Consider the following 23,436-nt stretch of genomic DNA (forward strand, 5'->3'; position numbering starts at 1 on the left):
GAGATGTCGCATGGTGAGGTCGAGTGTCTTCAGTTCTTGCACAAGATGTATTTGGTACGCTTTCAATTTAATGCGCCAAGTCGTTCCACACGTCAGCCGGAGTTGCTGCGAACGGTGCCGAATCGACTCTCTATGGTCTTCGTGTACACTCTCAGCTACGGCTGCTATATTTTCTTCACTACGTGCTGTGCGTGGTTTATTCGATTGAATATTATCCAATATTTGTTTTTCTTTGGTGCTATACATAGGTCCATTATTTGCGAACTGACCGATTAATCAACATCTGCCAAACATTTGAAATCGATCGGATACTACTTTTAAGTTTCTTGGCTTCCAAGCCACCTTTACAATGGAAAGTATTGAAATGAAATGACATAAAATTACTTAATTTACCAAACATCGACACTTATATGATTCTACTTCGATATACGTTTGATTTTATTATGTACATTATACAATTAAGTGCGACTGCAATTTCCCGGCAAATTAGAGCAATTTAAACCAAAGTGCGACTCAGCAACTCAACACATCTATTTCTCTATTTTTTTATAATTGGACTAATAAGTTCACAATTGCGCTTCGAAATAGGCAAAAGGATATTAACTAACACATATGATAGTGACAGCACATACACATTTATCATTAAGATATCAGCGCTATAAAATGGTACGCACATCCAACTCGAAAGCAATTCAAAGCATGACCGTGGCCAGCAGCAGGACACAGTTCTGAGGAAAAAGGATAAAATAAAAGGCACACAACGGTTTCAAATAGTAAAAGCAGCCATGAAGACATTTAATTTCAATCCACACTTCATACTACTAATTTGCTGCATATTCCGAGTCGCCACTTCAAGCGGCGCTGCGGCAGACGAATTCGCTACCGCCGAGCAGACAGGCCATTCAATAGCGGAAGAGCCAACTACGCAAAGCTCCGACGCGCAAATTTTCATGGAATATTTTCGTTGGCATGGCGTGCATAACATACTGTTGATTGTCTGTCCGCAGGATGCAGGTAAGAATGTAAAATGTTGCATTGGTTGGGCCGAAGTTAAAATATAGGAACGCGGAAATCCTCGCCATAAACCAATAGTTGAGGCTATAAACTTGGTATCACAAAAAACAATCAAATAAATGCGTTTCAGCAGCCAAAGCAAAATGACCAATATTTCCAAAAGCATAAACTAACTGCGCCTTTCAATTCTCCTTTCATTGCAGCCACCAGCGAAGAACATCATAAATTGAAAACGCTACTGCGCCAATTTATTGCCAATGGCTTTTCCACACGCATATTCAATGGCGCAGACTATGACGAAGGCGGCGGAGCTCCCAGCGCCATGAAAGCGCAAACTGAACCCGAGCCAGTCAACATGACAGTCAGCCCAACTGTTGACTCTACAAGGGACGCACCTGAATTGAATCGTGCTACATACGGTCCACCGCGCACATTCCGCAGCGATAACAGCACCCGTCGTCCATTGCGTCTCCAGCTGCCAGCGCTCACCTATAAATCAGGAATACTGCTGTGGCGATTTGGCAGCTCCTGCGCACTCAACGTGCTGCGCTGGGCCGCTGCCCCCGAGCACAACTATTTCACCACAAATCGCTTTTGGTTGCTCCACACCGATGAGTCGACGCATATTTCACTGCTCGAGGATGAGGACATATTTCTGCCACCGGATGGCGAGGTACGTGCTGTGTTGCAGCAGCCAGACGCGCAATTATTCGCATTGGTTGATGTTTATAAGATAGCCGCAGACAGGCCTTTGCGTCGCACCTCGGTGGGTGGTCGCGATTTGCGTAATGCGGGGGATATGTTGCAGGCGCTAAGTAAATTCGGTTCGGCCATTTCTTATCGTCAAAACTTGGAGGGTCTAACTTTCAAGACGGGTCTGGTGATTGCCTTTCCCGATATGTTTACGAATATCGAGGACTTGTCTTTGCGGCATATTGACACCATATCGAAAGTCAATAATAGGCTCACACTGGAGTTGGCCAACAAGTTGAATTTGCGGTAAGTTCTTCGGATCACTGTGAATTATTAGTCTGGAGGGTTTACTTTTTGACTACGATTAGAAATCGTTAACCCGAACCCATTCCGAAGTAAGTTCGGTGAGGTTAGGTTATTACAAATAAAACTCAATCGGAACTCACACTCATAATGTTTAAATACTGTAATTCATAATGAATTCCTCATTGATTAGGTGACCAATTTAAATACCGGGCAGTCAAAAAGGATGAATCCATGTCAGCACTTTTGAAACCACTTTAGGAGAATACCGATAAAAGCGCTCTATTATAAGAATACATTTTTACCTCCTTACACTTCACTGTCACTTCCTGAAAAACGCCACAGTTGTCCAGAAGTCTAAACGTAGAGTTGACTCAACTATTTGTACCCAAACCTCTTGGAATAAATGAAATTTGGAGCTTTCTTTCTATTCTATAGCTTCTCCTAAGTAATTTACAATTTTCTCTTCTTAATTTCCTTAAAGCTTCAACACCCATCAAGTGGACAACTATGGCTGGCATCAACCAAATGGCTCATTCGATGGTCTAATGGGTCGTTTTCAACGATACGAACTAGACTTTGGACAAATGGCCATATTCATGCGTCTGGATCGCATCGCCATTGTGGATTTTGTTGCTGAAACCTATCGCATACGCGCGGGTATAATGTTTCGCCAACCACCACTATCGGCTGTAGCCAATATCTTCGCTATGCCCTTCGCCAGCGATGTCTGGATTGCTATATTACTACTGATGATCTTCACCATTGGAATATTCATGGTGGAGTTGGTGTATTCGCCGCATACACATGAGATCGATATATTAGATTGTGTGGTCTTCGTTTGGGGTGCGATGTGTCAGCAGGGTTTCTATGCCAATCTACTCAATCGCTCGGCACGTGTTATCATTTTCACCACATTTGTATCCACACTTTTCTTATACACATCATTTTCGGCAAATATTGTCGCGTTACTGCAGAGTCCTTCGGAGGCCATACAAACTTTGAGTGATTTAACGCAGTCGCCGTTAGAGATTGGCGTGCAAGATACGGTCTACAATAAAATCTATTTCAATGTGAGTGAAGAGGAAGCAGTAAGTGAGAAGTGTTTATGAGTGTTATTCTTTTGTAGGAGTCCACCGATCCCGTTACAAATCACTTGTACCATAAAAAAATTGCACCAAAAGGTGAAAATATTTTCATGCGCCCACCAATCGGCATGGAGAAGATGCGCACCGGTCTCTTCGCCTACCAAGTGGAACTACAAGCCGGCTATCAGATCATAAGTAACACATTTAGCGAGCCAGAAAAGTGTGGGCTCAAAGAGTTGGAACCCTTTCAGCTACCGATGATTGCTGTACCAACCCGAAAGAATTTCCCGTACAAGGAGCTCTTTCGTAGGCAGTGAGTAGATGTTAAATAAAATCAAAACACATCTCTCTTATTCCTCTCTACTTGCATTTAGATTGCGTTGGCAGCGTGAAGTGGGCTTGATGAATCGCGAAGAGTTGAAATGGTTTCCGCAGAAACCGAAATGCGAGGGTGGTATGGGTGGCTTTGTATCGATCGGCATCACTGAATGCCGTTACGCCTTGGGCATTTTCGGTTTCGGATTACTGCTTAGCGCTTTCAGTTTCATTCTGGAATTGGCTGTTAATTACGCGTGGAATTTAGTAAAGAAAATACATCGTAATAAGAAACAGCGGGAGGCTAGTGGTGCTACTAATGGCTATACTGGTGACTTTCTATATTAGATCAGCTTTAATTAATTATGGTATTTTAGAAAAATGAAATAAGAGCAAATGTATTTAATATGCATATATTACCAGCTCACATAATCAATAATTCAAAATAAATTAGATTTTTTGGTATTCAGATGGTTAAATCATTACTCTCCTCTTTGTTTTGTCTCTTAGATTTGTTTAAGGAGAAGAAAATGTTGATGAAAAAATCTTCTTTCGATTGAAATTTTATATAAAATATGTTTTGTTTTTAATAATAGAGATGAGATACGAAACTGCTGATCCCATACATCAAATATATTTGAAATACCTCTCTTTAAGAAGCAATACTTGCCCTAAACAAGTTTAGTTAAAAGTCCAAATTGTAATATTGATTTTATTTCTCGCATTAAAAAATAAATATTTTTAAATAGGTGGCAACCATCCTAAAAAATATTCAACTGAAAACATTCTTAAAACAATTTATTTACAATAATTTTTTACCTTATCGTGTGCCTTCAATTAAGATTAGTAAACAATTATCATTAGCTCTATTTTTATTTTTATTTTTATAATATATTAAATTATTTAGTCGTTTCATTTCGAAAAAATATTTCCAAAAAGATTGTGGTCCAACCGTATTGGCCGGGCTGGCGATGGCATTTCACTCCGGTACGCTATCCCACTACTGCCTACCACGGGAACTCTTGGCTGCTGGTTTTCACCCCTGGCCCGGTACATCCCTCCTTAGCCAACCTGAATGCCAAGGACTCCTCCATGGCACCCATATTGATGGCAAGCTTAGTGCGGACGTTCCGTCAACATGAACTGGTCCACCACACAGAACTCCCGGCCTCAGGCCATTCCACAATCCGACCTCACAGAAGCGTGATTACAGAAGATGCCAACCTTCCAGTCGAAATAGCGGTAGTAAAATAACCAGCTTGTGTTTTTGATGTCTGTCTTACCTATATTTATATACCAACATACTTAGAATGAAGTGCGCGTGAGCATGAAGTGGCTTATCGCTGCCACGGAAATGTGTTTTTTACCATTGCTACTATTAATTGAATTAATTAATATTTTTTGCGTTTAGTTGTCCGATTTTATACAGTTTTTATATAACTTAGAAAAATAATGAAATAAATAAGAAAGAAAACTAAAAAAAAAAAAATAATATATAATTTCGGGATTCGAACCTGGGTTTTATTTAATCGATGGGATTATTTTATGATATTTTTATATTACTCCGTAGATTTAATATTTCTAATTCAAAAATGTTTGAATTAATTATGTATTGTTAAGCTAAAAAAAATAATTATTATTATATATAGATATTAAAGTTGAATGGGTTGGGATTCGAACCTCGGACTTTCGAGCTATTCAATTCAGTCACATATAAAAAAGATCAAAAAAGGGGAAGAAAGCATAATCGGGGCAAAAATAAAAGCAGTAACACTGCGGGGCTATCCATGTTAGTAAAAGTTGACAGAAGATGTCGCAATGAAGCTCCGGCAATACTTTCTGAAATATGAAACAATTAAATCATTTATAAAATAAGAAATTCGAAATAAAAATACACTTTGCTAAATACTCACTTTAAATTGTGATCTAAAGTAAGAGTTACAATAACATATAAATTCGTACATTCACCTAATTTGGTATGGAGATATAATCGGCTGTATAGCGCCACCTACTGTGCAAACTGAGAGTTGTACATGCAGTATATGTTGGCAATTAAAGTGCCGTTATAATGACTGGAAGGTTGGCATCTTCTGTAATCACGCTTCTGTGAGGTCGGATTGTGGAATGGCCTGAGGCCGGGAGTTCTGTGTGGTGGACCAATTCATGTTGACGGAACGTCCGCACTAAGCTTGCCATCAATATGGGTGCCATGGAGGAGTCCTTGGCATTCAGGTTGGCTAAGGAGGGATGTACCGGGCCAGGGGTGAAAACCAGCAGCCAAGAGTTCCCGTGGTAGGCAGTAGTGGGATAGCGTACCGGAGTGAAATGCCATCGCCAGCCCGGCCAATACGGTTGGACCACAATCTTTTTGCCATTTTTTTTTTGTAAAAAAATTATTTGCTTCCTCAAAATCAGTTGATTTTGATTCCTATGATTAATTTTTCAATAATTTGCCAAAATCATCGGTAATTGCCACTAATTGTACGGTAATTATCGAATTTAATGAATACACACTTCAAACCAAGAGCATAATGTGTTCAGTTGATGAATATTGATTAAAAATAACCTCACTTTTGAAATTCTACAACATTTTCTCCAAATATTTTTCAAAATCTGTGACGTAATAAAATTATGATTAACATTCAAATATTTAAAACTTTTAGCGGTAGTACTTATTAGTAGCCACTCTGTTTTTCGGTGATGGCGGAACTTATTTGCTGGTAAATTGCAACACTGCGCAGCCAATACAACAGTTGACGTTGCAAATTTCCGCGCAAATCAGAGGAAAACGTATTTTATTTGCTAATATAAAATTTAATTGCACTGAATAGAAATGAACGTAGAAATGCTTAATTTGCACGGCGAAAATTCGTCCGATGCTGATATAAATGCATCAACCGATTTAAGTGGAAACACTGAGCAGCTAGATAAAGCGTTAATCCAATATATAACCACTTCAAGTAGGTTACTTTTTGTTGAACGTGAGGAAACCTGGACGGGATTTCATGACGCCAACTTGTATAACACTGAACAATTCAGTGAATACACCATTGAACAAGTGTGTGAACATTTTCAACGAAAAGTACTGCCGAATATTAACACTTACGAATTGACGCCAATACAAAAGCGAATGTTAGAATTACTAAATTTACATCCAGAATTTGAGCGCACACCTAATGGCTATGCACGCATGAGCGCCGTTCGGCGCATAGGCTTTAACCGGTTGCCAAAAGCAGGTGAAGATTTTGTATTGGTCGAACAGACGCAACAATTACGCCAGTTGGTAAGTAGAAAACGCAATATTTACTTTCGAAGTATCTATATTTCACAATTTATTCACATTTCTTTAAAAAGTTGAATGAATTCCCGACAACCGACACACAATTTGATCCAGATAAAGATTTCGATTTAACTAAGCCAACGCATGCACCCACACACAATCTATTGTTGCGCTGTCCCTATCAACAGCAGGGAACAGGTTATAATTATAGGTTCACAAAGGAAAATGCTGCACTGCTCTCAGCTGCGCTATCCAATGATTTCGAATTATCCGGTCGTGTATTACTTGAACCAAAGGAGTTACATAAGCGTTTGCGTGAGGCAAAGCGCAATTTCGAGCAACACGCCCGCATGCCCGAAAACTGTATGGAAGCAGATAAGCTTGTTGAAAAAATTAAAAAGCTTAAGACGCTGCGTGAAGCTATAGTGGATGTAGTGGCTAATCGATTTTAATAAATAATATAATTCATATTTTGATTAACGAACCCTTAATAACAAATAAATCACACAGTTCTCGAATAAAATGTATTTATATTGCGAACGCCTAATTAATGTTGTAGTGGTACTAGCTCTAACATATTTATCATTGAATAGTGAGTGCACTTTACACCGGTATATTTAATTGTTTAACAACGCCATTCAGCACCTCTGGCGTCTTGAAACACCAATTTTTAATGTGTTTGCTTACACGACACCAGGCCTCACCGTGTTTCGGTTCTGCGGCTATGCAGCGCTCTAAAACCTCCTTCTGTTGTTCTTCAGTACCATGTAGCAGTTCAAACTTGTAGAAATACGCCCAAGCATCCCCGAGATCGGGATCAATTTTAACCTGTTAAATTGAAAAAAAAAAAAATATTTATATTAGATATATATGCTATATAGTTAAAAATAACAGTGCGATCACTTACCGTACGGTTAAACCAGTCACGGCACTTGGTAAATTTATGTTCAGACCAGAATAACTTTGAAACCGCCAATAGCACATGTGGATCGTGTTCGCATTTTTTGAGTGCATCAACCGATTTTGTTTTGCGCTGCGGCTTGGATTCCATGAAAATTGCTTCCGCCCACAATTCGCCCGCATTTGGACATTCCTGCAAAGCACGAGCCATCATTGTGCTTGCGATCTCATTGAGGCCGGCACGTAGTTCAATACGTATTGCTTCTAACCAAAGCGCAGCAGTTTTGGGATTACGTAGACGCCCACGCTCTAATATCGAACGCGCCTTAGTTAGCGTGCCCTTACGTTCTTCCAGTGTAGCCGATAGCACCCATAGTGGTATGGATGTGGGACATTTTTTTATGCCTTGATTGTACGTCTCTGCGGCTTCATCCAAACGTTTCTGCTGTTCTTCAATTTGACCTTTCATCATCCACAGTTTCGGGAAGTCGGGGAATACCTTTACGGCTTCATCGAGCAAACGCAAGGCGTCCTCCAAATTATCTAAAGCCCATTCTAAGCGTGCAGATTTCATCATAACACGTGGAGTGGGCGCCGAAGAACGCGCCTTAGCTAACAAGCGACGTGCACGTTCGTATTCTGCATTCTCAGACTCCAATTTGACAGCAGCCAACCAAATGTCTTCGGAATTTGGATTGGCTTGAAAAGCCAGAGACAATATCCCACGTGCCGCTGGTACATCGCCAGCAAGCCACTTGGATTTGGCGCCCATGAGCCAGAGTACCTCAGATTTAGGACAATGTGCAACCGCGCGCTGTAACAAAGCTTCCAGAGATTCGCGTGTGCCATGATTCTTCTCGAAGTAAGCTGCACGTAACCATATACTCTTTTTTGAGGGAAATATTTGTAGCGCATGCGCATATACAGCGCGAGCACACTCGAATGCATTCTCCTTAGCACACTATTCATGAAAAAAGTAAAGGAAATAGGTTATATACGTCCAGTTGCTTACAATTTTATTAATACTTACAAATTCAGCATCGTCAATCCATGTTTGCTTGCGATCTTCCTCTTCAACTCCAATACCAATAACAGCTTTCACAATAGCCTGACAGCAGTGCACAGCGCCAGACTTTTCCGCCTCAATGGCTTCCTGGAACCAATGTTCGCGGTTAATCTCAACGCCATTAGCGGCAAGCGATTGCAGGGAACGATCAATGATTTTCTCCACCATGTGTATATTACCGTTTGCTTCCTCAAGTTTCGCGGCAGTGGTCCAAATCTGTCGGTCGGTCGGTATATTTTCACGTGCCTTATTCAATACTTTACGCGCATTTTCGTAGGTTTCAAGGCGTGCCAAAGCCAGCCATAACTCCACGCTTGTGTTGCAACATTCCACAGCGCGCGACAAAAGTATACGCGCATCATCAGGATTTTCCAACTCAACGGCGGCCTTCCATAGACGTACCGAGTTGGGAATGTGTTCGAGTGCTTTGCGGAAGACGCGCCTCTTTGCTTTCGTTTCGGTTTCCAAATCAGCCGCTTTGATCCAAATGCGCACCGAGGTTGGTATGTGACGTGCGGCTTGTGCAATCACCGCCTTAGCGGTGTCTGGTGGTTGCAAACGTGCTGCTTCTAACCATAAATCTTCTGACTGTGGATTTATTTCACAGCCACGCATAATAAGATTTCTTGCCATTTGTACCTTACCAGTGACTTCCTCCAAACGTGCCGATGCGATCCAAGCGGGTGGATGATTAGGATTGGTTTCGCGCACACTCTTCAATAGTAAACGTGCTTTCTTGATGTCATTTATGTCGCCACCGTATGTGGGTATCATACTTTGCAAGTCAGTAAGGTAACCCTTGGGATCGACAACAGTTTGTCCAGTCACAGAGTCCGATACTTGGGACAGCTTAACATTCATTAGCGTATTACGTGCCTGACCAATCTTGCGCAAATCTAAATCACCAGTTGGCGTAAGCATACCAGGTGTGGCCACACCAGGCACCATTGATGCTAAGCCCGATGAGGGATCGATTGTCGACTGCGCTTCACCGCCGAGATTACGTGATAACACGCTATCAGGAAGAGGCGTAAACTTTTCTGCGCGTGGATTACGCTGTTTGCGATTACGACTATCACCCACTTCGGGTATGGTTGACCACTCTTCAGCGGTGACATTAGCTAATGAACGTTTAAGATCAGAGAACTGTTGTTGAATTTTTGGTCTGAAAAGGTAATTAAAATTAATAGTTGAAATTTTATATAATACACACAAGCTTATATACCTTTCCTGACGATAACGCTCCAAATCTTCACGCATACGTCGGTCTCTATATTCTTTACGTTTCTCGTCCATACGTTTATCGATTGAGTCGTAAATTTGATCAGCTTCTTCGTCGTCTTTGTCGTATGGATCTTTAGAGAACAACGAACCACTATAGCCGCTAAATTCATCGTAATTGGAGTCGTTCAAATCTTCATCCTCCTCCTCCTCTTCTTCTTTCTTTTTACGCTTTGCAGCCGGTGGTGCATGTCGGTCATCTGAGACATCATTAGCATCGCGCGCCGGACCAATATCAGAACGTGTTGTAAAACCGGTGGCACTACAAATAGATGAAAGGATTTTTTGTTAAAAAAAATGATTATTAAATTTATTATTGTTTAAATTTGATTGTTAGTAAAATCACTTACCCTCTTCCCACACCAGCCACATAGCCCAGCGGTGCCGGTACGCCAAGAAAATGTTTCTTATTGCGGTTCGCAATTACTGCTGCTGTTATATTCGACATATTTGTAAAATTCAACTCACAGACTCCGCTTGTACAGTTTCTACTCACTTATAAGTATTATTTTATGAAAGTTGTAACACTTCGCTTTTATAATTATTTATAATTTACGAGTTTATTGTAAACGTTTGCTTATCACAACTCTTAGACGAGCTGTCATCAACAGCTGTTGTCTTCCGATTTTGGCGACATCTTACGGGTAGGCTAAGGAAGAAGTAAATGTAGCGCCCTCTAGTAGTGAGTTTTACTGAGAGGGATAATCTCTATAAAATTTGAAATGGTTCGCGGAATTTAGGCTAGCGAAAAGGTGGTGCAAATTTAACTATTGTACATTTCACTAAACGAAGTACCCTGTCAGGTGTAAGTACCATAAAGCTTACTGGCAGTGACATTGCTTTCTCCAGCGAGGGGAAATGTCACCATGGACTCTTCACGTCGTTGGAACTTACATGTGGACAACACGGTTACGAAGCAGACACTCATGGTGAGCAAACGTCTAGGAAGGGACGTCTAATAGGGATGCAGTCTGTACATCATCAAATGGACACGATGATAATGAAACCGATGATCACAGGCATAGACATCCAGGGCATCCCTGTCTACAATGGAGCAGAAGCTGGCAAAACTGCAGAGGCTAGGCTGCGTATGCGTATACGGAGCGATGAGAACATGAGCCATGGCATCACTACAGGGAATCCTGGACCTCACACAGCCGCACTGGTAATGTTTAAGCACTGTGCCAACTAAACCATTTTGCAGATGACTGCAGATGGCTATGACAAAGGTAATGTGGAATCTACTCAAAATATGATGGAGACCAATGACTTCCTTTAGCTCTCCTACCTAGGGATGATACCACCAGAGAGACAAACTTTGCAAAGAAATTCAAAACCACACTAGGCAGTATAGGTGACTGGGGTATTCCGGCATTCGAGTCGTTATTTGAGGGGTGCTCTCTGCGCTAGTACTCTGATGGCTCTGAAACTTCTGAAGGCTCGTCCGATGTAGCTATTGAGTACGGGAATTGACGACGTTATCAATCGCTACATAAAGTGGATCCAGCAATGGAAGATTCGTCCCAAATTCTATCCACTCAATACACAATACCCTTCCATCATCCGATTCATTTGAAGATGGAGGATCACAAGTACTCTCGCCCGTAGGGAACATCTAAAGAAACTCCTAAATGTGATAGTTATTAGCCTTTTAGTATCTCTAAGAGCAGCGAGGGACTTGGTTCTGTCTTGCCAGATAATACTTGATCCATTCCCATCATTTATTTCTTCAGCGGGGCGAGCTTAAGGACGGATGGTCCTCCAGGAACTCCAGAAACTCTTCAACCAGAGTAACTGCTTCCATTTAGAGATAGTTATAGACTTGCTAACAGGCGAGAAATTATGACCGTGAACCGTGAAGTCCAGTGCTGAGAAAAGCAAAGTATTTAAAAATTATTAGTCTTTCAGTTTTTTTTTCTTTTTCACTAAAACTTTTTACTAAAAATTAATAAATTACTCTCATATCTCAACTAAAAAATCTAGGTATTCAATCAAGTTCTAGCTCGTTAGCTAACTGTTGCGTACGCACTTTCAGCGCATCCTGCATATCAGGTTCCAATTTCATAATTTCCACAGCTTCTTTCAGCAGCTCCATTGCTTCGGTGAGTTTTTCCTGAACATTTGCTTTGGTCAGTAAGCCTTTCTCAAATTCGCGTTTTGCTTGTACCACTAAAGCTTCCTGCAGATCCAGCAAAAGGTTACCGCGGAATATGCTAGCACCACCATCGAGTATTTCCGCTACTTCCAAGAGCTCTTGACAGAGTTCCACTTTTCGCTTTACAGCCGCATCATTCATTTCTAGAAAATGCAGTTTTTATGGGATTTAGAGGTTTTATTCAGCAATGAAATGGACTAATGGACTAACCGTGCATCTGAAATCCGGGCGCATTGCCATACAGTTGAGTGAGCGCGTACTTTACTTGCAACATATGGGTGTTTTTCTCATGCAACGTGTCGCGATAACGGTGTAGGAACTCTTCAAACGCGCGTGGTGACTGCTTGTTTAACGACTCGATCTCTTTCAACATGGCGCCGTTGCCCCAATTGATCTGTTTGGCGGGAATTTCGTGTGGACAAAGCTGACACTTCCACAAAGCGCCATTGTCCAGCGGATTTGTGGATATTATCTGTAATAAATAATTATGGGTAAGTGGCAGATTCGTAAATTTAACATTACTAACGAACCTTTCCGATTTTGCAGCGGCTGCATAGAATAGCGCCGGCGAATGTGCCCAACTCCTCGGGATCTTTGCAGCGCGCACAAGTGCACTCGAAGCACTTCGCCTGCGAGAGATGTTGCCGACGCATGAGCGTACACTTCAACGGTTGCGTATAGGAGGTCGCAATTACTTCGCCCTTCGCGATCTTCTGCTTCGCTATGAAGAGTATTTGCATTTGATCGTCGAAGGTGTGGCGCGCATTCGAGACACAATCGTGTGAGATCATCGCCGCATGTGTATAGATCGAGCGCAGCTTCTGTCCGGTTGCGGCTTGACGCACCTCAAAAGTGTTCGTATCCAAACGCGCGGCGATGCGTAAGACATCGTCATCGCTCCATTCGCTGAAACCCATAATCGTCTTGATAAAGGTTAACAAATTTGCGCTGAGTATCTTATAGAGCGGCGTATTTATGCGCTCGTTGAGATGATCTTCCAGCTGTGCGAAACGCGCGAAGGCTTCTGGGTTTTTATTACGCAACAAAATGCAACGCAGCGGCAAAATGACACAATAGGCAGACTCCTTTTTACCTGTACCCTCCTTAGTGGGATCATAATCGATCTTGGCTTTGAATTTACGTGCCGCCATGAGCTCGCATTCGTCAATATGGAGTGAGGACTTTTCACACTGCGGTCCGCACAAGGGCCACGAGCAGCGACTGCATTTGTAGAAATTATTTTTTGGCGAAACAGGATTTGGCAATGAGCGGTGACAGCCCAAACATGTAGGCGCACTAGCCACCTTGGGTCCATATATGAAGGGCTTTTCACGCAAGAAGATTTCACCTTTTTTAATGTCACGTGTGGCACGTAAGTGACGACCCAATGTATCGTTTATGGCGATCTAGAAATTAAAAAAAAAACGACTGAGTAATATTTTCTTTAGCTAAAATTTAAATTTTATTTTACATTTTGGGACAGTGGTTTCGTGGACTGATATGGAGTCGATAAGGAAACGTTACAGTCGATAAGCAAACAAGCTAACCCTTAGCGGATGAATTAAATGTATGCTAATAGAATAATTTGTCCGGAAATTATTGCTTGGACGATCTTGGATCTGTTCGTTTAGATTCAACTGTGATGGATCGGAAATGTTTATTTTTACCTCCTCGGTAGTCGTTAGCTACCAAAAGGCTCTTTCGAGAATGCTTGAAAGACGAAGCAATAAATCGGTAGAGGTTTGCTTAATGCCCTAAACACCAGATGAGCATCAGATACATTGAACCCAGTGGATATCCGAAAGGATCTGTTACGGACGAAACCATCAGAAAAATCCACAAACCGTTTTTGAATAACAGTAATATGGATTTAATAAAGACAGTTGACACTCAAGGAACTAAAGGAAACAACGAACTGATGATTCTGTATAAAGTTTGAAACTGTTCAATCAAAACAAACTCCTTTTTTGTCGCGAAATGAGAATTCATCCGTAACTATCAGAGTGAACCGCCAGTGATGAAAAGACGGCAGGCTAACTGACAATCAACTATCAGGAAAAGGCAAAGACATACATATATACAGTAGTTATTGAATCGTTTGAGGAACTCCGAAAAATTGTAGTCCCAGATGATGATAACAAAGATCTGTTTCATCAAGCCAAACTACCGCGTCATAAATGGAGAAGAAATGTTAAATGAACTTAGATTCTAATGGTCCCAAAGCCGCTTTCCTCAAACGAGCTAGCGCCCAGGGGATTCAGTCCTGTCCTAAGACTTCTAGAGAATGCCTGCTGAAAAGGAACTTTTGGGAAATATTCTACCTATTCCTGTCCTTAGAGCTCAAAACAATGCCCACTGGAAAGGAATTTGGGAGAAATATTCTAAAGATCTGGCATCCTGGTGACTTATTCCTGTTCTCAAAGGAATGCTCGTTGGAAACGAACTTTTGGGAAATTATGAGATAATCGTCGAGACAAAAGATCGCCTAAAAGACAGAAAGTTGGAAGATCTGTAAAAATTTGAAAATAGCTGTTTTACTCTCTTTATAAACCTATCGCTATTTTGTTCCTAAATAAAAAAAGAGAAATTTAAGCATTTTTGTGATTTCACAATCGTATTCGCATCTCTATGTATACAAGCATTATCTTTTACACTGTCCATGCGCGCGAATTTCTTTCGCGACCACCTGTTGCCACAATTTCATCATTTGTAAACAAAGTTGTGATAAATGTTTACTAAAATGCTTTTCCGTTTTCTCTATGTTCCGTTACTTCGCTATTTTTATCCGTTTTCTCTGTACTTCGCCCAATATGTTTTTATGTTGCAACAACTTGCGGCAGCAGTGACCACCTGCAAACTGTCTGGCCGTAGGTTAATCACCTCCTTTACAACAAAGAAATTTGACTTTGTGCCAAAAAATCTAAATTAAGGCGATTCGACCAAAAAAAATAATTGCTAATGTTTTGTTGCTTACAGGAAATTTGGTGGAAAGGGGTTACACACTCTAGAGATAGATGTTTATGAAGTTAGTTCTTGCGATTTAAAACTAAATGGTGGTTATATAGGTGACTGAAGGAATGGAGATCACGGGAATCCCACTAGCAGAGTTGTAGTACGGTCTTTGTGAGGCCACAAAACTTCTAGGTACGAATCATAAGATCTCATTGATTGAAAACTAACCTCTTTGAACCTATCACCAAGCTGTTAAGGTGGCTAATATCGAATTCATCCATCGAAAGTATAATAATAAATTTCAATCTCAGTCTTGCGAGATCTGAATAGTCAAGTTGGAGATGTTTCAGCCTAGTCTTTCTCTAGACAACTTTGACATTTCCGTCCGCCAAAATGTGTAGCCTAAAGGACCTTAAAAACTGAGGTAAGGGAACTTAAATGAGAGTTAGTAGTTCCGTAAATTTTTCTTTTGTTCCTCACTAAGGACTTTTGGACGCTCCTGCGAAGGCTAATTATCATACCACAAGAGGATAGCTACTAACATCAAACAGTTTTTTTTCTTTTTAATGAAAAAATATATATTGTTTGTATCATGAATCACTTATGTTCACCTCATAACACTTGCACTCCGCCTTGTGCCCCTTCTTCCAATGGATGATCTGATGTTCTTTGCCGCAATAGACCACATTTCGGCAGCCACCACACTTCTGTGACGCGTCCACGCCACAAACTGCGCATTTTCCAGGATTTGTCATATTTTTTCGCTGTTCTTTTCAATTAATTTTCACAATGTTTAGCCTCTCTGCGATTGACGGCACGCGATTTTATAAACAAATCACTTTATTATTATTAATCAAATTATATTTTGAAGTGCACACACGGCGATCAAATGAGATTTTTGAAAATTTTCGGTTTGCGTAATCGCCAGTCGCGCCACAACTGGTCGGTCAAATAAATTTGAGAAACAACAGCAGCACCGATCCGACCGAATTCAATAAATTTCGTCTGCACACACAAGCTTGCATATTTAGCTGCCGAAATTTCCGCCCATTCGAATTCAAATGACCGAGGCTGGCTATCGCATGCAACGTCACTGCAGAGCGCATCGGCCAATTTGAGCGCTGTCATTTGAGGGCGACATGCGAAGTGTGCGCACATTTGATGCTGAGCGTGAGAATTGATGGCATAGCATATAGGGAGACGTGGCGTACGTGAAAACTTTTCGTTAGCGTCGAATGTATGTTGGTAGATATGCATGTTCTTGAGTAAATCACATTTGTACGACAAGCCTCTTGTTGTCCGAACAGCGCGCTATTGTTTGTGCTCGGTGTTCTTTTTCATCTTTTATTTATAGATTTTCTCAGATCTTTCATTAGCTATCTTGGTTCAGTTGTTCGCTACGCACTGTGCATCATACGTATAAATATTTTGGTCAACAAGCGGGGGCGTGTCGTAAAGTAAATACTAACATAGGCGGCGTTGCATCATATGTATTCTAGTGAAAATGTAAACATAAACTAGACAGGTGGTCTAAATAATTTAGTTTCAAATTCGATTTTTAGTGGACAAATTCATGCCTAAGAATAAGATTTGTATACAATTTGCAGGTCTCTTCATCCACTAGATATAAAGAAAAAAATCTGTCATTCGTATGTAAAATGGTCTTTTTTACAGTACCGTAATAAAAACACTAAAGTCCTCTCTCGACGAACAAAAACTAAACTCTACAAGTCCCTCATCATTACCGTCCTACTTTATGGTGCAGAAGCGTGGACGGTGTCAAGATCCGATGAGACGGCACTAGGAGTTTTCCAGAGAAAGGTTTTGCGGAAGATTTATGGTGCCTTAAACATTGGCAACGGCGAATACCGCAGACGATGGAATGATGAGCTGTATGTGTTCTTCGACGACATAGACATAGTCCATCGAATAAAAAGACAGCGGCTACGCTGGCTAGGTCATGTTGTTCGAATGGACGAATGTGCCCCAGCTCTGAAAGTTTTCGCTGCAGTACCCGCTGGTGGAAGCCGAGGAAGAGGGAGAGGACCAGGTGGAGAAGGACTTTTAAAGGAAATAAAGTTTAAACTGTGAGTGAATAGTGCAAATATCTTAAGGTCTCTTTGCTACCTTCTCTTATGATTAAAAAAACGTTCTTAGGAAATTATTATCCTTCTTTAATTTGATCTATTGGATTTCGATCTGACATAACAACTCCTTCCTAGCGCTTTTGCTTTGCTCTCGCCTTCTCCAGTCTCACACACCAAGTTTTGCCACTACCTTCCATTTGGTTCTGGAGACATGGTCTACCTCTACGCCGTTTACCACTTACTCGCATCATGTTGCATATCCTTTTCGCTGGGGCGGCATCATCCATCCTCACAACATGACCAAGCCAGCGCAGCGCAGCCACTAGATCTTTATTCGCTGGACAATCTCAATGATGAGGTATCGCTCGTCGTTTTTAAAGGACCAATACCAATACGTACAGAACCAAAAGTCTTGCGAAGAACTTTTCACTCGCGCACTCCAAGCGCCAGTTCATGTGGCATATATTTACACGATCCCTTATCTGGATATCAAAAGCTGTCTTGTAAGCGACAATAAAAACGGTGTCGATTTCATATTCTCAGTACTTTTCCAGGATTTGAATATTTTTTTCAGTGGTGGAACGACCAGGTCTAAGTCGCACTGATCAAGCCAGTTCAGTTTCTTGACAAGTGACTTCTGTCTTTCACACAATGTGCTTGGACCTTGTATGCAATGGGCAGCAGGCTGATCCCTCGGTTGTTGGCACAAATCATAGAGTCGCCATTCTGCAAGACAGGACATAGTCTACTGAGATTTCAACCGTTGGACATGATTTCATCTTGCCATAATCCGCAGATGAGCTGATGCATGCTCCGTATCAACTCATCGCCGCCGGCCTTAAACAGTTCCGAAGGGATACCGTCTGTACCTGCCGCTTTGTTGTACTTACATAAGTCGCTGTATAGCTTTGCGGCTTAGCTTTTGGCTAAGTATCGGTACCATCACTCTGAATTGTGAAGCTCAGGGTTACCTTCATCACAGACGGTGTTTTTGCGCCCCACAGGTAGGTATCTATAGGATGCTCTAGACTAAAAACAGTGGGTCAGAAACTTGACCTTCTGGTAGAATTTCAGTCTCTACACACCTTGATCTTCTCTCGCGTGGCTGCTGACTGCAGCTGAGTTCTTCGCAGCTCGACTCTGGCTTCATCTACTAAAACTTTAAATTACAGTGGAACTTTCATAACTCGAACTTCTATAAGTCGAATATCTCCATAACTTGAACTTTTGAATTGGCAATAGCGTTTAGAAGTCAAATATCATACAAATTTCCTTCCATAAATCGAAGTTTTCGACCAGGGCATAACATTCCTATTGGAACACTATATAATAGCATTTATAATAAAACTTAATAAACCACACAGTTTTTAGTTTTTCACAATTCATTCAATAATTTATTGTATGTATTTCCATTGATACATATTTAAAAAAATTCTCATTTTTTCTCAATAAATTCATAAATGGAAATCAGTCTTTTTCTATGTATTTTAAGAAAAAATAATATTTATACATATAGTAGATGTACATATATATTAACAGAGTTCAACTTATGTAGCATCATTTATATGTAAATGTGCTTAAAATAATTATAATTTATATATCATAAATACATAACTACAGTTATATTAATATTTATATAAAGAATAATTGGCTATCAATGAATAAAAATAATAATCATCGTTGATTGGTTGGTGGTATACGAAGGTGACAATGAAATTTTATGCTAGAATTTACACTATACTTATGTATGTACTCACTGTATGTATGTATGTAAGTCAGTTGAAATGCTTTGTATATAAAATCGTTTAGTGTTTGCTTAAAGTAAATTTTTTTGTTTGAATTTGTTGTAGAAATGCGCAAAGCTATTGGTTGCAACATGGAGTTAGCAAAAACAAAAAGTAATCATAAATATGTTTGTATATAATAATTAAGCAACTGCGGTAGCTTACATTGCAACTTTTCTAGTGTTTTCTAATGCTGTTGTTTTGTTTTTCATTTGCTATTCAAGTACTATCAAACAATTTCAACTAGTTTTCACTTTTAAATGATTTTTTATCCAAGCGAAACATTTATATATGTTTGTATGTATTTATATAAATTATTTATGTTCGTTTTTTGTTATTTTTTTATTGTATTTTAGGTATATATATATATATATATTGTAACTTTGTCAGCAACATTAGTTTTTACAGTAACTTTGCACATTCAATTAAATACTTTACTTAAGAACCTTATGTTTATTAAATATTTTTATATATAATTTTTACAGTTACCATAGTGTTTTTTACATTTGTATTTGTAATGTTTTTTTTTTCAATTTTTGTTTGTTCATATTTGTATGTATTTGTTGCTATCAATTCATTATGCATTCATTTTGTGCGCAATTCTGCATTAGTTCAACTAATAAACTTATTTATTTGTAATTGTTTTTACTTCTTTTATTTTTTTCTATTTCTTATTTAATTTAATTTAATATTTTATTTTATTTTATTTTACTTTATTTTACTTTATTTTATTTTATATTATTTTACATTATTTTATTTTACTTTACTTTACTTTACTTTACTTTACTTTATTTTATTTTATTTTATTTTATTTTATTTTATTTTATTTAATTTAATTTAATTTAATTTAATTTAATTTAATTTAATTTAATTTAATTTAATTTAATTTAATTTAATTTAATTTAATTTAATTTAATTTAATTTAATTTAATTTAATTTAATTTAATTTAATTTAATTTAATTTAATTTAATTTAATTTAATTTAATTTTATTTTATTTAATTTAATTTAATTTAATTTAATTTTATTTTATTTTATTTTATTTTATTTTATTTTATTTTATTTTATTTTATTTTATTTTATTTTATTTTATTTTATTTTATTTTATTTTATTTTATTTTATTTTATTTCCTTTAAATTTCCCAAGTACATATATACAACAACAATAATGTAGTTGTTAAATTTATTTTAGCAATAAATAACATTTCTATTTAATTTATAATTACAGCTACAATATTGTTTTTATTTCTCAGTTTTTTTTTTGTAAGCAGCTTTAAACACCTTTAAAATACTGTTAGTATTATTTTATCGAGATTTATATTTTATTTTGAATTTTTTTTTGTTTACAAAGCTTTTAACCAATGCTCGCAAATTCGAAAGAATCGAAATTTCTAAATGAAAAGCTTAAATTAAATTTTAAAGAGCACGTAAAAGCTCCCAAAATTTTCACTGAAAATGGTTCAAACAAAAGTTTTTTTATTAAATAACCAAATTCATTTTTGCTACAGTGCTGTGCGCAAAATGTGTCGTCTTTAATATCATTTTTACTAAAAACTATGCAATTAAAATTTTAAAAGCTTTCTAATTAATTGAAATTGAAATTTTGTCATTAAATATGATTTAAAAATAAAAAATGAAATTTGAATTATTTTTTATTTTAATGTTGAAGAGGAATGGATGAATATCATAATTAAAATTTTTTCAATGCTTACTAATGGTTTACCAGCATATTTTGCAAAGAACTGTAGGTTAAAATTTTTTGAAGCGTTATTGTGTGACAGCTTTGTTTTAAAGCAATTTTGATATGCTTACGCGGATATGTTGGCAACACTTTCACGACATTAAAATATTTCAAATTTGTGTGAGATATTTGTGGGCAGTATAAACAAATAACTAATAAAAATATGTTAATGAAATAGTTTTAAAACATTTTTGCGGGGTTTGTTTGCAAAGAAGTACTTTGTGTGCTTTTATGATTTTTTTTAAAGAATTTTACTTGAAATTATATAAATGCACCTTCACTTTGCCGGCTCTGTATTAAATTCCCAGTTTTATAGCCGCGCTTTGCGTCATTAACAGCATAAGCATAACATTCATAGCATACTTTTAGGCCTTTAAGCTTTGTAATCAACAGCAAATGTTTGTTGTGTGAAATTCGCTAAAGTATGCGTGATAACATTAATATATATTACAGCTAAGCAACACTTAAACGCTGATTTGTTTTTGTTATTACTATATATATACCTAAGTTTTTTTTTGTAATTATAATACGCTAAACAATTATACAATTTTAGTCTAACACTGGCTCAGTCAATGAACCTAATCTCATACATTATATTTTTTGTTGTTTTTTCACTTAAATAATTTTGAAACTTATTTATTCGTCTTTTTCCTCAAAGTGATGATAGTGATGGTGTATGTGCTCGTGCACATAACGGTGTATCAACGACGAAGCGCCGCTCGTATTTGCCGCACTACCGCCACTACCCTCGGTCTCTGCCTCTTCATCCTCCTCATCCTCTTCACCCTCCTCTGCTTCCAACTCTTCGACCTCTGCCGCATCGCTCACGCGTAAAGTCACATCCGGATCTTCCAACGCGCCCTCAACAGCTTCCACAGCCACCAATTCCGTCTCATCGTTTAGGTCCACCAATTTGGCGGTGGCTACATTGCTTTCCTGACTGGCTGGCTCCACACCGGCGTTGACCGTTGCTTTCGACTTCGGCGTCGAGGTGGCGGCAGCTTTGCACGCCACGTAAAACAGCGCGCTTGGCGCCTCATTCACCGCCTCGTCGTCCGTGGTGGTCGGCGCGATGAGATTCTCACATTCCGCTGGGTCGCCGTGTATTGGTATGAGCGCGGCGTAGGTGCCGATGCTCGTGTTCGAGCTGCTCGAATGTATGCCGTTAGTCGCACATGCGCTCTGCATTGGCGCGGCGGACGCATGACGCGCGGTCGACGTGCGCAACTTATGCGCGGACTTGTGCTTGCGACGTTGCACATTTTCGCGTTGATTGTGCGTGCTTAGCGCGCTCTCTTGCAGCTTCTCGCTCAGCTTGGCGTACAGTGCGTTGTCGGCATATTTCGCGGCGCTCTCTTTGCGTTGCTGCTTCGCGCTATTATGCTTCAGCCACTTCTCGATGTGCTCCGCGGGGGCATTGTGCGTCAGTGGCGCGTCCGTGGCGAAACTCAAAGCCGCCAGCTTGTTGGCGCATTGTTGGTGTAGCTGCTGATGTCCAAGTTGGGCATGTCCATGTCCGTGACTGTGACTGTGATGCGAATTGGAAGATGAGAGCCGCTGATAACCGTTGTATTGTGGTGAGTTCTGCGCGGTGAGGCTGTGCAGCGGCGTGTGTTGTTGTGAGTAAGAGCCGCTGCGCAATATTTTGCTGGTTTTTATCTGGTGCGTGGTGGAGTTGAGGAACACCTTAGCGGGTGTGCTCTGGCTGCTAGGAACTGCGTTCATTATGGGTTGTACTGTTGCGATTAGTTGTTGTTGTTGTTGATTAGCGTGTGGATTGTGGCTAACGATTTGTGGCACTAATGTGTTGGCCGTTAATGCGCCAATGCCACCACTCGATGTCGGCGGTGGCGAGTGACTAGTGCCGCCACCGCAAATGGTCGCATGTAAAAAAGAATCGTAGCCACACAAATTCATTTTGCTATGCACACCATGTTGCATGCCACTTTGGGCGGCCAGCACAGCGGGATTAATGGCCATTTGCTGATGGTAGATGGGTATATGTGGCTGAGGATGGTATTGTGTGGTGTTGTTGGTGGTGCTGATGTCGTGTAAATTTAATTCGCTGCTGTTGTTGTTCGTGTGATTGCTGCTGTGACTGTGACTGCTGCTGTTGCTGTGACTGTGACTGTTGTTGGGGCTGTGTTGATGATGGTGATGGTTGTTGTTGTTGTGGGTATTGTTGTTGTTGTTGCTGTTGCTGCTGTGGTTGATAATGGCATTGCTGTGGTTCGCAATTAGTGTCGGTATTTTCGACACAGTATTTGAGCGCTGTTGTTGTTGCAGCTGCTGCTGCTGCTGCTGACTGTGAGGCGGTTGATGTTGAAGTTGTGGTTGCCTTATAGGACTCACATTTGCTTGAGGTTTTCTGAAAGTGTCAATAAAACATAACACAAATGAGTAAATATGTAATGAGAGAGAAGAGTGAGAGATAGAGAATGGGTTATTAATGTAAAAGCATTCTCAGTTAGCGCATGCTGTTATAGTGATTTGAAACGAGGGTGGTAATCTACTCAATTAAGCGCTAAGCTTGAGTAAGTTTAGAAATATAATTCACAAGTATTATCTTCGCGTTGGAGGTTAAAGCTTTAAAAGCTTGTGGCTTCTGTATTGTTATCTTCGTGCTTTGAAAGCTTACGACTTTTATCCCTTTACTTTCGAGCTTAGCGAGCAATGGTAAGTTAGAAAAAATGGAAAACTCGATAGAAGAGGATCCGAATTCGATAATCCCAAGTCAAAAGTTCTAAACTTTAAGATATCTGACAAAAATTACGCTGT

At 39.5% G+C, this 23,436-nt stretch overlaps 5 protein-coding genes across 5 annotated transcripts in view; 2 read left to right on the forward strand and 3 right to left on the reverse strand.

The window, feature by feature from the left end:
- Window positions 1–608: 608 nt before the first annotated feature.
- Window positions 609–3,883, forward strand: LOC105214604 (uncharacterized). The gene is made up of 5 exons (XM_029041904.2): window positions 609–1,014; window positions 1,218–2,013; window positions 2,495–3,083; window positions 3,140–3,411; window positions 3,473–3,883. The coding sequence occupies exons 1-5, from the start codon at window positions 786–788 to the stop codon at window positions 3,759–3,761; spliced, it is 2,175 nt and encodes a 724-aa protein (XP_028897737.1). The 5' UTR covers window positions 609–785; the 3' UTR covers window positions 3,762–3,883.
- A 1,589-nt stretch (window positions 3,884–5,472) lies between these two features.
- Window positions 5,473–7,145, forward strand: LOC105214577 (uncharacterized). Its single transcript, XM_011188085.3, has 2 exons — window positions 5,473–6,696; window positions 6,768–7,145. The coding sequence occupies exons 1-2, from the start codon at window positions 6,247–6,249 to the stop codon at window positions 7,143–7,145; spliced, it is 828 nt and encodes a 275-aa protein (XP_011186387.1). The 5' UTR covers window positions 5,473–6,246.
- Window positions 7,146–7,203: 58 nt separating this feature from the next.
- LOC105214578 (pre-mRNA-processing factor 6) lies at window positions 7,204–10,548 on the reverse strand. Its single transcript, XM_011188086.3, has 5 exons — window positions 10,291–10,548; window positions 9,885–10,202; window positions 8,624–9,824; window positions 7,601–8,554; window positions 7,204–7,521 (listed from the first exon to the last, which is right to left on the reverse strand). The coding sequence occupies exons 1-5, from the start codon at window positions 10,386–10,388 to the stop codon at window positions 7,297–7,299; spliced, it is 2,796 nt and encodes a 931-aa protein (XP_011186388.1). The 5' UTR covers window positions 10,389–10,548; the 3' UTR covers window positions 7,204–7,296.
- Window positions 10,549–11,877: 1,329 nt separating this feature from the next.
- Window positions 11,878–16,183, reverse strand: LOC105214579 (SET domain-containing protein SmydA-8). The gene is made up of 4 exons (XM_011188087.3): window positions 15,659–16,183; window positions 12,626–13,501; window positions 12,306–12,567; window positions 11,878–12,238 (listed from the first exon to the last, which is right to left on the reverse strand). The coding sequence occupies exons 1-4, from the start codon at window positions 15,800–15,802 to the stop codon at window positions 11,928–11,930; spliced, it is 1,593 nt and encodes a 530-aa protein (XP_011186389.1). The 5' UTR covers window positions 15,803–16,183; the 3' UTR covers window positions 11,878–11,927.
- Window positions 16,184–20,371: 4,188 nt separating this feature from the next.
- Window positions 20,372–23,436, reverse strand: part of LOC105214581 (protein naked cuticle) — a 140,396-nt gene continuing 137,331 nt past the window's right edge. Inside the window, exon 5 of the mRNA XM_011188089.3 lies at window positions 20,372–23,026. Within this exon, the coding sequence (XP_011186391.1) occupies window positions 21,295–23,026 (1,732 nt within the window). The 3' untranslated portion in view covers window positions 20,372–21,294. The remainder of the gene's footprint in view (window positions 23,027–23,436) is intronic.

This window comes from Zeugodacus cucurbitae, chromosome 4 (assembly GCF_028554725.1).
Source record: "Zeugodacus cucurbitae isolate PBARC_wt_2022May chromosome 4, idZeuCucr1.2, whole genome shotgun sequence".
NCBI classification, from domain to species: Eukaryota; Metazoa; Arthropoda; class Insecta; order Diptera; family Tephritidae; genus Zeugodacus; species Zeugodacus cucurbitae.